Consider the following 12117-nt stretch of genomic DNA (forward strand, 5'->3'; position numbering starts at 1 on the left):
TATCCGCACTTAGTGAGAAAAAATACTCTAAACATTTTTTCTGAGAATTTCTGAGAACTTGTGCCGTTCTTTTTGTGCAAATTTTTTGTTCACTTCAAATGAACAGAATAGAACAACCATGTCTATTTCACAGTATACCAACCTGTCAGGCTTAGATCTAGACGGTTAAACCAAAAAACGACCGGATATTAATTAATAAATAACTATAATTTTTTTGTTGGTCAAGCCCTCGTCTCCCTCCTTGCGCTCCCCACTCCCACCCACTGGCTCTTGCTCCGCCATATCTGAACTCCCCCTTGGAAAACCTAGCCTAGCGGGCTCCCCCTTTCCCGCCTTTCAAATTTATAACCCCCAACTTGAAAGATCTGTTAAGTAGGGTTCGACATTTTGGACTGCGGACCGGTTGGACCGGACCAAACTAGGACTATCGGTCCAACCTGTTAGGCTTACCGACCTGTCAGGTTTACTGACCAGTCAGGCTTAGATCTAGAAGATTAAACCAAACTGAAACTGGATATTAATTAATAAATAACTATAATTTTTTGTTGTTCAAACCTCATCCCCCTCCTCGCGCTCCCCACTCCCTTCCACTAGCTCTTGCTACCCCTCCTCTTCAGGTCGCGATCCCCCACCTCCAACCCAAGCTCCCTCTTCCTCCATGTCATCAATAACCCCTTCGCCCTTGGAAACCCTAGCCTAATTGTCTCTCTATTCCCCCTTTCATAATTTTGGCCCTACTTGAAAGACCTATAAATAGGGTATGACATTTTGGACTGGGAACTCCACTGGACCAAACTCAGACTAACAGTTTGCCATTTCAGGGTGGACTGGTTTGTCAAGCAAGATCTGATCTGAAGGTCAAATCGAATGTTGATTGGATATTAATTATTACATAATTATTTTTTTGGTGGTCAACCCCCACTGGCTCATGCTCCCCCCTCCTCTCCCAATAGTGATCCTCACTCCAATACTAGCTTCCTCCTCTTTATCAATTGCACCTTCTCCGCCATCACTGAACTCCCCCCTAACAATCCTAGCCTAACCATCTCTCCGTTTCCCGCCCATTAATGTATAGGCCCCAACTCTCATCTCTCTATCTCTCTCACTCTCTCTCTCTCTCTCCAAATCTGACTTGTCTATGGAATCACATCGAGCTCCACTTGAAAGAGCTATATATAGAGTTTGGCATTTTGGACCAAGGACCGGTCAGATTAGACCTACACGGAACTGTCGGTTCACTATTTTAGAGGGGGCGGGCCTGCTAGTCGGACCAGATATTCATTAATAAACAATTATTATTGTATTCTTCCTTTTCTTTTATTCCTCTTTTCATCCTCCAACATGGACTTTATGGATTGCTTTGAAATACATAATCTCCTTTTATGATATTTCCATGACAATTTTTATTTTGACTCTCATTCTTTGACTTTATTTAGTCAAAATGACATGATATGGACCTGGCTAAGATCGTATTGGGACTGGACAAGACCGAACTAGAACCGGACTAAACTTTAGGTAAAGTTTCGATCTTTGCTACAAAGCTGGACTGTTAAACCTGCACTAGGTTTGGACAAGACTGGACTGGAATTGGACCAAACTTTTAAGTCTTAGGTCTCATTAAAAACCCGGACCATCAAACCCTAATCTGGGTCAGATAAGACTGAACTTTAAGTAAGATTTAGGTCCTTTGATGGGGGACCATCCAACTTTGAAGCCCTTGTTCATCCACTTCGTCACGTGAAGGCTCACGCATAAGACCCAGCGTTCGGAGTACCCGGCCTCGTCAATGGCCCAACAAGGTTTGATGTTATCTTTACTTGCATTTTCTTGTTTAGTAGGCCATGTATGTCGGCCAATTATTTGTTTGTTTTTGTTTATTCGCACGTGTCTGAACAGTTGTACAAACCTACACGTTGCGTGTGTGTTAGCACGTGTAGGTATAGTCGTGTGCCGCTCTCTCTCTCTCTCCGATTAGGGGGCCCTAATTTTTAATTGGGCCTTTTTCTCCTTTATTTTTAAGGGGACAAGGCCCATATTTGCCACTATAAAAGGTGGGGCCCGCCCCTAGGAAGGGAGAAGAGAAGAAGATTCAAGAAAATGTGATTTTTAGCTATTTTTCTGATTTTTAGTATTTTTTTTAGTATTCGACATATTTACAAAAATGCCACTGCAAAGTTAGGAGAGAGAAAGGAAAACCTAAAGTTAGCCGGAAACCGCTGCCGCTATCACCGGAAACCGCCGTCTCCGCCACCGTCGCCGGAGTTTCGGCGACTGCTCCTGAGGCTGCCCAGCGCTGCCAGCGGCCCCTTAGGGCCACCACGGCCGCCGAGGGCCGCCAGCAGCCGCCGAGGCCCGACCGCGGCCGCCCAAGCCACCGCGGCCGCCCAAGCCTCCGCGGCCGCCCAAGCCTCCGCGGCAGCCATCGGCGACCGCGGCCGCCATCGGTGACTGTAGCCGCCCAAGCCTCCGCGGTCGCCCAAGCCGACCGAGGCCGCCGCACCCTGCAACCGACTTGAGGCGCCGCGCCCAAGGCCGATCGAAGGCAGCCACGACCCACGACCGACCGAAGGCCGCGGCGACCCCAACTGACCAAAGGCCGCCGCGACCCGCGGCAAACCGGAGGCCACCATGCCCTACCGTGAATCAGAGGCCGCCGTCCTGCCATCGCTCGGAGGCCGTTGCTCTGCCGTCTGCCGCCAACCGGAGGCCGCCACCCCACGATTGACCTGAGGTCTTCCTCCCAAGGGCCGCCCCTCGGCCATCCTGTCGCCATTCTCTCGGACGCGCCTGGCCAATCCTGCGGCCGCCCCATAGTCTCCAATCTCGGCATCCAATCTCGGCTGACCGTGGTGCCGGTTGCACCCCCCCCCCTGCCCTGACGCTGTCGCACCTTGTTGCTCGCCTTCCACGGTTGCCGAAGAAGACACCTCCCGAGCCTACCATTCTGGTACGCTCATTGACTCCCCCAACGGCGTTATATTATTTCTTTCAGTGCCTCCGAACGTTTTCTCCACCGCCGGGGTTAGATTAGTGATAGATAGGATTCACATTCTGACGGTTAGGATTTCTTCAGGGACATCCTTGGTTGGGACCTTCGAGGGTGTGTGCAAAAAGCGGTAGTAGCCGAGCTCGCACCGTCGGCCTTCAACCCGATATCCGGATCATCGGGAACCTAGTGGCATTCCCAGGTCCTGCTTGCCGTAGCCTAGTGGATGTTGGTGCATGTCGACACCGAATTCATACTTCTCATCGATTTTATTGTCGTATTATCATTAACATGACATCATCATTACTCGTCTCCGCTATATGATATGACCGCACTAGCCCTTCCTTTGGCGTAACAAGAGTCGTTCGATCCCAGAACCCGATCGTGTTACATCATCCTTGCTAAAAACACAGACCATCAAACCCGAACGAGGACGTACAAGACCCAAATCAAACCGAACTTTATGTAAGGTTTATAGTGGAGATGCCACCAATGAGTCAATGATGTCGTAGCCACACCCGCAGCCGCTACCTCCATTGGCAGCACCCGTGACAACCAACAGATGACCATACATAACTTCCACACCGTACACAACTCCATATTTTTATACATGTAGGCATGCCCGCCCATCAGAGTTGCAACAATTGTCACCATCATTCAGCCTCTCTCTTCCCACCTTCTTCCTCAGTATGGGTCTATGAAATCCCAAACTCAATATTGTTTTAGGTGGTGAAATTTGTTTTGAAAAGCTTGATTTGTACAAGCATTTTGCCCTCTGATATCTCAGCTGCCGCAACGACCACCAATGTGGGATATAAACCTCGTTGTTGTCAACGCCTCCACCTAAAGAGACATCCTTCGACTCATTTTTCCCTCCTTCATCGCCTATCTCTTGCCATCACCCACCTTTCCCACCTTTTTTAGTTTTCTCTTCTTCCTTCCTCGCCATTTTCCAATTTACATCTGTTCGTTTGATCCCCATCCCTCTCTGTCTGTCGGTCTGTCTCTCTCTCTCTATATATATATATCTCTCTCCACTGACCCCATTCCATTCGCTTGATTACACACAACACCGCTCACCTAACCACATCCAAGATCCATTAATCAACCTTTGATTGTTCAATGGTCAACTTCAACCCTTGGTCACTAACCAACCCAATCTACAATGGGTCAACCCACACTAGCCAAGAGGACAACCCCGATGGCAAAGTTCAACCCCTACTGATTAATGGTCAACCCAACAACCTGGCCAATGGTCAACCCAATTACTGGTCAACAATCAACCCAGTGATCGGTCAATAATCAACCTGACTACCAGTCAATGGTAAACCCAGGCCCGCCAACAGTCAACCCAACCGTTCAATTGTCATTTCAGTCAATGGACAACTAAATATGGTCAACACACTATTCTACCTGATCAACGGTCAACTCGACCTAGTCAACAGTCTACCTTAAGTACCAACGATAGTGTCTGGCAATCAGGTGCACCCCTTCCACTCTTGTATAAGTCACTTTATCTCTTTCAGTACTTCCTCGTGTGTTTCACTTTTGTCGACGAACGAGATAGCAAATCTGAGTTACCAGTTTAACACGACACAAACCCACCGATGATTGAATCTAAAGTATACATCATGGTGTTAACAGACAGTCCTCTTGTCCTTGACCAAGGAAAGGGACTCTTCCATTATTAATATCCCTGGATTTAGATAATCAATGGCGTCTTTGTGAATGGTAGCTTGTTTTATTCCACCTTTGGTCGTTAAGCTGGAAGCGGCATATGCTGGTACCGGATATTGAATCTGATGTAGGATATTGGATATCAAAATGCCTACTAAAAATTGGTATCCGTTATCCAAATACTGGTTTAATAACAAGCACACATTATCCCACACACACAAAAGTTTCTAGTAGTAATAAATACTTTGGATACCTCAAATGGTAATTAAAGGCCTTGAGATCTACCTTTAGTGTTTAGAGAGATTAATTGTAACCATATTAAGTCCCATGTTGAGAGCAGTGAGACCCTTTTTGTTATGGGCCAAAACTATGTTCCAATTCATAAGGGTAAAATTAACCTCAAGCCTTTAGAACATAGAAAAATGGTAAAACTAACATTATATATGATTCCCAAAAGTTTAGTTGCGCATCATAATATCTTGTAAAATTGATTTCTATTCTTGCGTTGGATATCAAAGAAACCGATATCTGACGTTGATATTCGATAGCATCATCCAACATTTGAGACAAGGACGGATACCAATATCAGGACGGATAACAGTGATGGATATCAATACTGTAGCAACCATTATCCAATATTGTCATATCCAGAATCCAGATATCAATATAGACAAATATTAGATAGCCCATTTCCGAGACCCAGTTTAGTATTCGTCCCGATATGCACTTCGAACAGGCGATCTCCGTAGGGGGGCACTTTTTTATCCATGGACGAAATAACAGTACCCCCTAGGGCCTTAGACGGCGGAATGGAAGGTTTATGAGTCTTGTGGGAATCAAGCAGGAACTGAGAGGTAAAACCTGAGAGGGAGCATTAGAGAGAAAGTCGAGAGTGAGCCGAGTGCGAGCCGAGAGTGCACCAAACAAGAGTCAAGAGGGAAAACTGAGCATCAGAAGAGGTGAAGAACGTCTTGCATGGGACGGTTATTGTACGAGATGGAACGCAGACGAAAATATTTGGGACGGGACGAACTCTGGATGGAACGAGAAGGATGCACCTAAAAATTGGGATGTCTTCCTCCAGGAAGAATATGGTGCACCATAGACTTGACTGTCAAACCCAGATTAGGACCGTCAAACATTACTTCTAAGTTAGAGAACTACAGAGAGAAGTAGAGAGAGAGATTGAGATAGCGAGAGAGATTGAGATAGAGAGAGAGAGAATAGAGAGAGATAGAGAGAGATAGTGAGAGATAGAGAAATATATATAGAGAGAGATAGTGAGAGATATAAAGATATATATAGAGAGAGATAAAGAGAGATAGTGAGAGATATATAGAGAGAGAGATAGTGCGATATATATATATAGAGAGAGAGAGATAGTGCGATATATATATATATATATATCGAGAGAGAGAGAGAGAGAGAGAGAGAGAGAGAGAGAGAGAAAATGCAGTGTGTGGTTGATGGTGTCGTCGTCGCCATGGGAGGAGCTCCGCCGAGGGCGAGCTCGGGCGAGTTGCAGAGAGGAAGGAGGTCGCCATGGCCGAGCTTGCTCGCACCGCTGGGACTCTCTCTCGCTCTAAGCTTCTCCTCGCCGTCCATGGCCATCCCCTTTCCCAGCAGCGCAGGATCCCCCGCGATTACCCCAACCACCCCTTTCTCGCAGTCCCGAGACCTCAAACTCGGCTTAGAAGACGGGTTACGATCTCTAATTCTTGTATTTACTTCTTGATTTTTTCTATATACTTACTTTTACTTCAGTGATCAGCATTGCTTTCCTTTCTCGATGATTATTCTCGTCTTTCTACTGTTCGTTGATTCAGAGATTGAAATATGTGTTTGAAAATTACTTCTCTGAGAACCGTTCCTTGTCTGGTCCTTGGCTTTGAAGTTCGAGTTTTTTTGCGATAATCGTGATAATTGGATGATTTTTATTTTTGTTTGAAAATTACTTATTTCTGAACCGTTCGTTGGCCGAACCCTAGAGATAGAGTGCGATTTTTTAAATCGCTTTCATTGTGATAATTGGGTTGTTTTCATCCATGTTTGTAAATTGCTTCGCTCAGAACTGTTCCTTGGCTGTTCCCTTGCTATGAATTTCGAGTATTTTTGCCATCCTCGTAATAATTTTGATGATTTGAAATTTTATTTCTTTCAGAACCGTTCGTTGGGTGATCCATTGCTATGAAGCTCGAGTTTTTTGCTATCATCGTGATAATTGAAGGATTTTAATTTATGTTCGAAAATTTCTTCTTTCAGAACCATTTGTTGGCTGATCCCTTGCAAAGAAGTTCGAGTTTTTTTGCTATCCTCGCAATAATTGGATGATTTAAATCCATGTTTGAAATATATTTCTTCCAGAACCATTTGTTGGCTGATCCCTTGCAAAGAAGTTCGAGTTTGTTTGCTATCCTCGCAATAATTGGATGATTTAAATCCATGTTTGAAATATATTTCTTCCAGAACCATTTGTTGGCTGATCCCTTGCAAAGAAGTTCGAGTTTGTTTGCTATCCTCGCAATAATTGGATGATTTAAATCCATGTTTGAAATATATTTCTTCCAGAACCATTTGTTGGCTGATCCCTTTGCTAAGAAGTTGTTATGCTATCATCATAATAAATTTGATGATTTATGGATATTTTCGATGCAGGAAGATAAGGCCTTGTCCATCTGTGAACCCTTCGTGTGTGTCGACAAACCCTAAATCATCCTCATTTGCATTTCCTCTTATAATCCCCAGTGACAGCTCCTCAGATGATGCTCTCAAGGTATGTTGTTTCTCTCTCTTCTCTCGTTCTTCCCTCTATAATTTCATTGATTTGTCAGCTTCAATGTCATCAACACACATTCACGTTGATGAGGACAAATTTTTTTGGACGGTTGACGTCGTCCGTCGATGCCAACCATCTACAGAATTCATCATCGTTTTAACTTGTGCTGACATTGAAGATCTTGATGTCAAATTTTGGTTGATGGGGGATTAATGTAGACAATGATGGTTACAACATATGGTTGATGTCGTTAAACAATGTCAACAGTCAATTTTAGTCAAAAATACCAATCATGGCATTGTCATCTGGACATACTAACCCTAATATTTCCTTGGGTTCGTCTATTGCGCATCATCATCATTGGCCCTCAATGGCATTGATGATGATGTATTTGTCCGGTTGTTGTACGGTTGACAGTTACAATGATGGGTATCATGGACAGTTGATCTCGTCAACGTCGACCGTTAGTTCTGCCAAATTTTTGTTTGTAAAAATGTCAAATACGACATCGCAACATAATCACTCGTCATCGTCGTGCGGACATGCCAAACCGTAATATTATCACTGCTGTTTCATTTATGGCAGGCTCTGAAGATTGCTATTGTGGGGACACAGAAGAATGTGAAGTTTCAGGATGTTGAGGAGACTCCGAGTGGTAATTCGATGAACTGAGAAGAAATTTTTATGGATGATATTTCAATTATGACTTGATTTTGTTCTGTTGCAGGTCAGTATCTGCAAGCAGAGGTTGATGGAGGGTTTGGAAGGGATGTAATGGAGTTCTTGGTCAAGGGAGATGTGGTTGCCTACAGATGCATGGCCACTAAGGTCACTTATGTCTACCCCTTCACCACGGCCTTTGGTGATTCCAAAGGGCAGGAGGAGAGAGTGGATAAGATTGTGGAGCAGCTGGGATGGTATTCCCCCAAATTTGAAACCATGGACTGATCAGGTCACTTTCTCAACCATCATTTTGATAAATGTACATGTTCATGATGTTCATCCATGGTGTACTGATTCTTCTAACATTGAATGATGTTGAGCTAAACACACAATCATGTAATAAACTTCTTCTTGTGGTATTCATTAATAATCATTCTTGGTGTACTGATCCTTCCAACATTCGATGACGTTGTGTCAAACTTGAAGGGAATTATCAAGCCTCTTCTGTCATTTCTTCTTCACATTTGACTATCATTGCAATTTCACCGACTAATTGAGCCTTTGCAATCTCCCAAAGGTTTAGGCCACAAAATAGTTTTTTTACCAATGCTTTTTTTCTGTCCACACCTTTGAAGAGCTGTTAGGATGACTTAAATTAGCTGAATAAGGATATTTCATGTGGTCAAATAAATCCAATTAGACTATTAAATGAAATGAATCAATGTTATCTACCCTAAATGTTAGTTGTATCCAATCCATCCTTCCCTCTATTATTGATATTGATGCATCCATAATGGGTCGAAATGCGATTTCAATGCAAAAGGAGACGCGTAGCTATTTCCTTCAATTTGCAAAAAAAAAATCAGCCTAGGGCCGCAATTTTATTTCTCTTATCATTGAAACCAAAAAAAATACAACCTATTGTTCCATAAATTCATTATCAGCGCAACTAAGAGAAGTATGAATTCCTAGTTTAGGAGGATCCTAAATTAATTGAACATATAACTTTCAGATAAAACACAAAGAAGGAATGGTAAATAATGCGTAAATTGCCTATCTCATTTAATAATGTTTGAGAACACATTATAAGAAATTAATGGTGTTATTTCTCAAGATATTCAACGAAGAAACAATGGAGTTGAGAGCATTAAGGTTTTGACCACATTGAAATGGAGTGATCTAGGGAAGTTACTAAATGTGCACTACACTTCTAGGAAGTTGTAACAATATGGAAGAACAATTTGGTAATTTCTCCATTGTTAGCACTAAACTCTGAAATATTGTCATGGAGTCACTTGGTTTTGAGTCAGAAAGAGGTCACCTAATGGAGCTACCCACTCATCAATTCCTATGTTCAGCTGAATTTCACTAATTGACCCGAAATCATTCACACATTCTTTATCTCGTTCATTTGTAAAAAATGCACCTTTGGATTATGTTCCTAATTACCATTGGCTGAACAATTTTCTCATTATACATCTCTGTCGGGTCTATTCTCGAGTGAAGGATTGAAAGAACAATGTTCTGATTTATGACTTGTGAAGGGAAAGGACCACTCAGCCCACTGGGCATATGATGACAAGGTTAATATAATCTTATAATTTCTAGCTTACGTCTTCATCCTTTTTCCTAGGTTATCCTTGTTGACTATAACCTAGGTTTCACTATGCGGCATCCCACAACCAACTCTTGCACTCACAAACATGTATCTGTCACCATCTCCATCCCACAGACAATAATAAATACATATCATTTGGGCCCGTTCTGTCTCTTGTCGGTGCGCATCCACACAATGTCAGTTCCAATCAGCAGCGATATTTCATTCATCCACTCCACTCCACTCTCATCGCCACCAACACAAAACATCAACTAAGATATTCAATTACAATTAATATTATTACTCTGTAGAAAATTTATGAAAATTCCTAGAATTATTGTACGCAATATAGATAAATTACTTTAAATATGATTGATATTTTCTCATTGTCTTATAACTGTATTTAATTAATTTTCACTATTTTAATTTTATTAAATTGGATTTAGTTCTTGAATATATATAAATCCCAAAAACTTTGGTTTTTGTTCATATAATCTCACTAAAGAAGGAACGATATTCATTGTTACTGTGCTGGCTATTAAAATTAGGTTGTTTGTTACCGGTCCATAACGATCAAAGTAGAACCGCGATCCAACAACTCCATATGTTAAAATATGACATAACTTCAGCCACAAAATATAAATTAAAGTTAGAAGTTTCACTTAATAGTTTCTATCTATCGATTCGACTCTTACTCGCTTTGTGCTCCTAAGGAAAATTAAATATATCAAAAACCCGAATCCATAAATGACATAATTAAGCCTAATTGTTGGTTTTCCACTGCTCCCACTATAGGGATTGAGATATGAGAGGGAGAGGAACTATGGACAACTCTATTCTCCTTGGATTTGATCTTGTCCATCGATTGTCTCTTCTCCTCCACAAACTCTTCATATTTGCCTCAATATGTGTCTCTAGTGGTTAAGATTAACATGCCCCAATGTCATGAAAGTCTTCTGCTCCTATAGTCTGTCTCCTGCATATAATCGTGAAACTTTTAAATCCACAGAAACCAAGAGACCAATATTTGTACTGATATCCAATGATTGACACATTTTTAAAACATATGTTGTGAATTAAGGCATCCATTTCAATGTGAGTCTGCAACATGAAGTTTTGTTAAAACATCAAACTAAGGGAAGTGATTAAATTCATCTAAAAATGAATTAACCATAAATGATATAATAACATACATATTAGACTCGATAATCTGAAAAATTAAACTTAGGTCACAATATAATGTGCATACATTTTCATGTTATCAGATTCACTATCATAATTTATCATACGTTAAATAAAGCTCATGGCCAGAAAATAGGAATGAAGAACGGGCAAGAAATAAGGACATGACTTTTGATCTCGATAAAATCTTCAACATAAAAAGTGTATCCAATGTGAATCATAGGTGAAATAGTAGGAATGATTTTCACCAAGTCACTACTTGATGTAAAACAAATTGTTAATATTTTCCCAAAGCTTTATGAGTTTGGGGATTCAGAACATATCTTTGTACAATTTTAATTGATGGCTCTGTTAGGAAACCATGTTGATCGTTGGAATACTTTTTAAAATATAACATCTCATTTTCAAGTTTTTTTTTTGCAGCTTACATGAAGTTGACCAAAAATCTTAGAAATTCTCTCATTATTTTTGGTCAAACTAAAAGTTTAAAGTCATATTTTATAAATTAATAAACCTAAAAAATATTCTGAAGATATTTTTTCATGGTATTTTTTACTTATGTTATCATGATTTTCATGAAAATTAGGCTGAAATTAGTTTCCAGTACAAATATTTGAATTTTATTGGAAATGATGCTCATTCTCTTGAAGCAAACATTGTTTTAAACCCATTACCATCTACTTTGAAATATGAATTTGTATCATTAATTCAAGATTATCCAGCTATTATTTCAACATTTTTATCTTTGAAATAGGAAAAAAGCTGCTTAATATGCTTACAAATTATAAATCTACCCTTGGTTTGTAGATAAAATTGAAATTTGTACATTCATGTGTGTTCATGGAATTTTTCCTAAGGAAACTGCTAAAATATTTAGACAATGCCGGAGAAAAGTAAATCCTATTTCCAAGAAGTACTTAGAAAAAGTATTGAAATGGTTAGAAGATTGATTTATGTAACTTCTAATAGTCATTGGACGAGTCTTGCGCATGTAGTTCCTAAGGAAAAAAGGATAAAAAGTGGCGAGTGATGAGAGATTAGTAGGTCAATCAGGAGAGAATTCATTGATAACATGGAATTAATGTTTTTAATACAAAATATCATTATTAGTTGCCTTTTCTTGATCTGAATTGTTTATTTTTTAGAGGTATATTTATGGTATAATAAAATAGAAATCAAACGCCAAGATCAAGAGACTACCTTACTTGTCCCTTTTGATGTGAGGCTACAATAGGA

General features: G+C 40.8%; 1 protein-coding gene across 1 annotated transcript; it reads left to right on the top strand.

Annotated features, from left to right (window-relative positions):
* Positions 1 to 6063: 6063 nt before the first annotated feature.
* LOC144716233 (thylakoid lumenal 17.9 kDa protein, chloroplast) lies at positions 6064 to 8546 on the top strand. Its single transcript, XM_078591330.1, has 4 exons — positions 6064 to 6364; positions 7319 to 7436; positions 8025 to 8094; positions 8167 to 8546. The coding sequence occupies exons 1-4, from the start codon at positions 6114 to 6116 to the stop codon at positions 8385 to 8387; spliced, it is 660 nt and encodes a 219-aa protein (XP_078447456.1). The 5' UTR covers positions 6064 to 6113; the 3' UTR covers positions 8388 to 8546.
* The last annotated feature ends 3571 nt before the right edge of the window (positions 8547 to 12117 follow it).

Source organism: Wolffia australiana, chromosome 20, assembly GCF_029677425.1.
Source record: "Wolffia australiana isolate 7733 chromosome 20, ASM2967742v1".
Lineage (NCBI taxonomy): Eukaryota > Viridiplantae > Streptophyta > Magnoliopsida > Alismatales > Araceae > Wolffia > Wolffia australiana.

Excerpts from the sequence above, each read along its gene's own strand:
- LOC144716233 (XM_078591330.1), top strand. The coding sequence starts at position 6,114 with ATGCAGTGTGTGGTTGATGGTGTCGTCGTCGCCATGGGAGGAGCTCCG. Across the intron at positions 6,365-7,318 it reads AAACTCGGCTTAGAAGACGG|GAAGATAAGGCCTTGTCCAT; the intron begins GTTACGATCTCT and ends TTTTCGATGCAG. Across the intron at positions 8,095-8,166 it reads TGTTGAGGAGACTCCGAGTG|GTCAGTATCTGCAAGCAGAG; the intron begins GTAATTCGATGA and ends GTTCTGTTGCAG.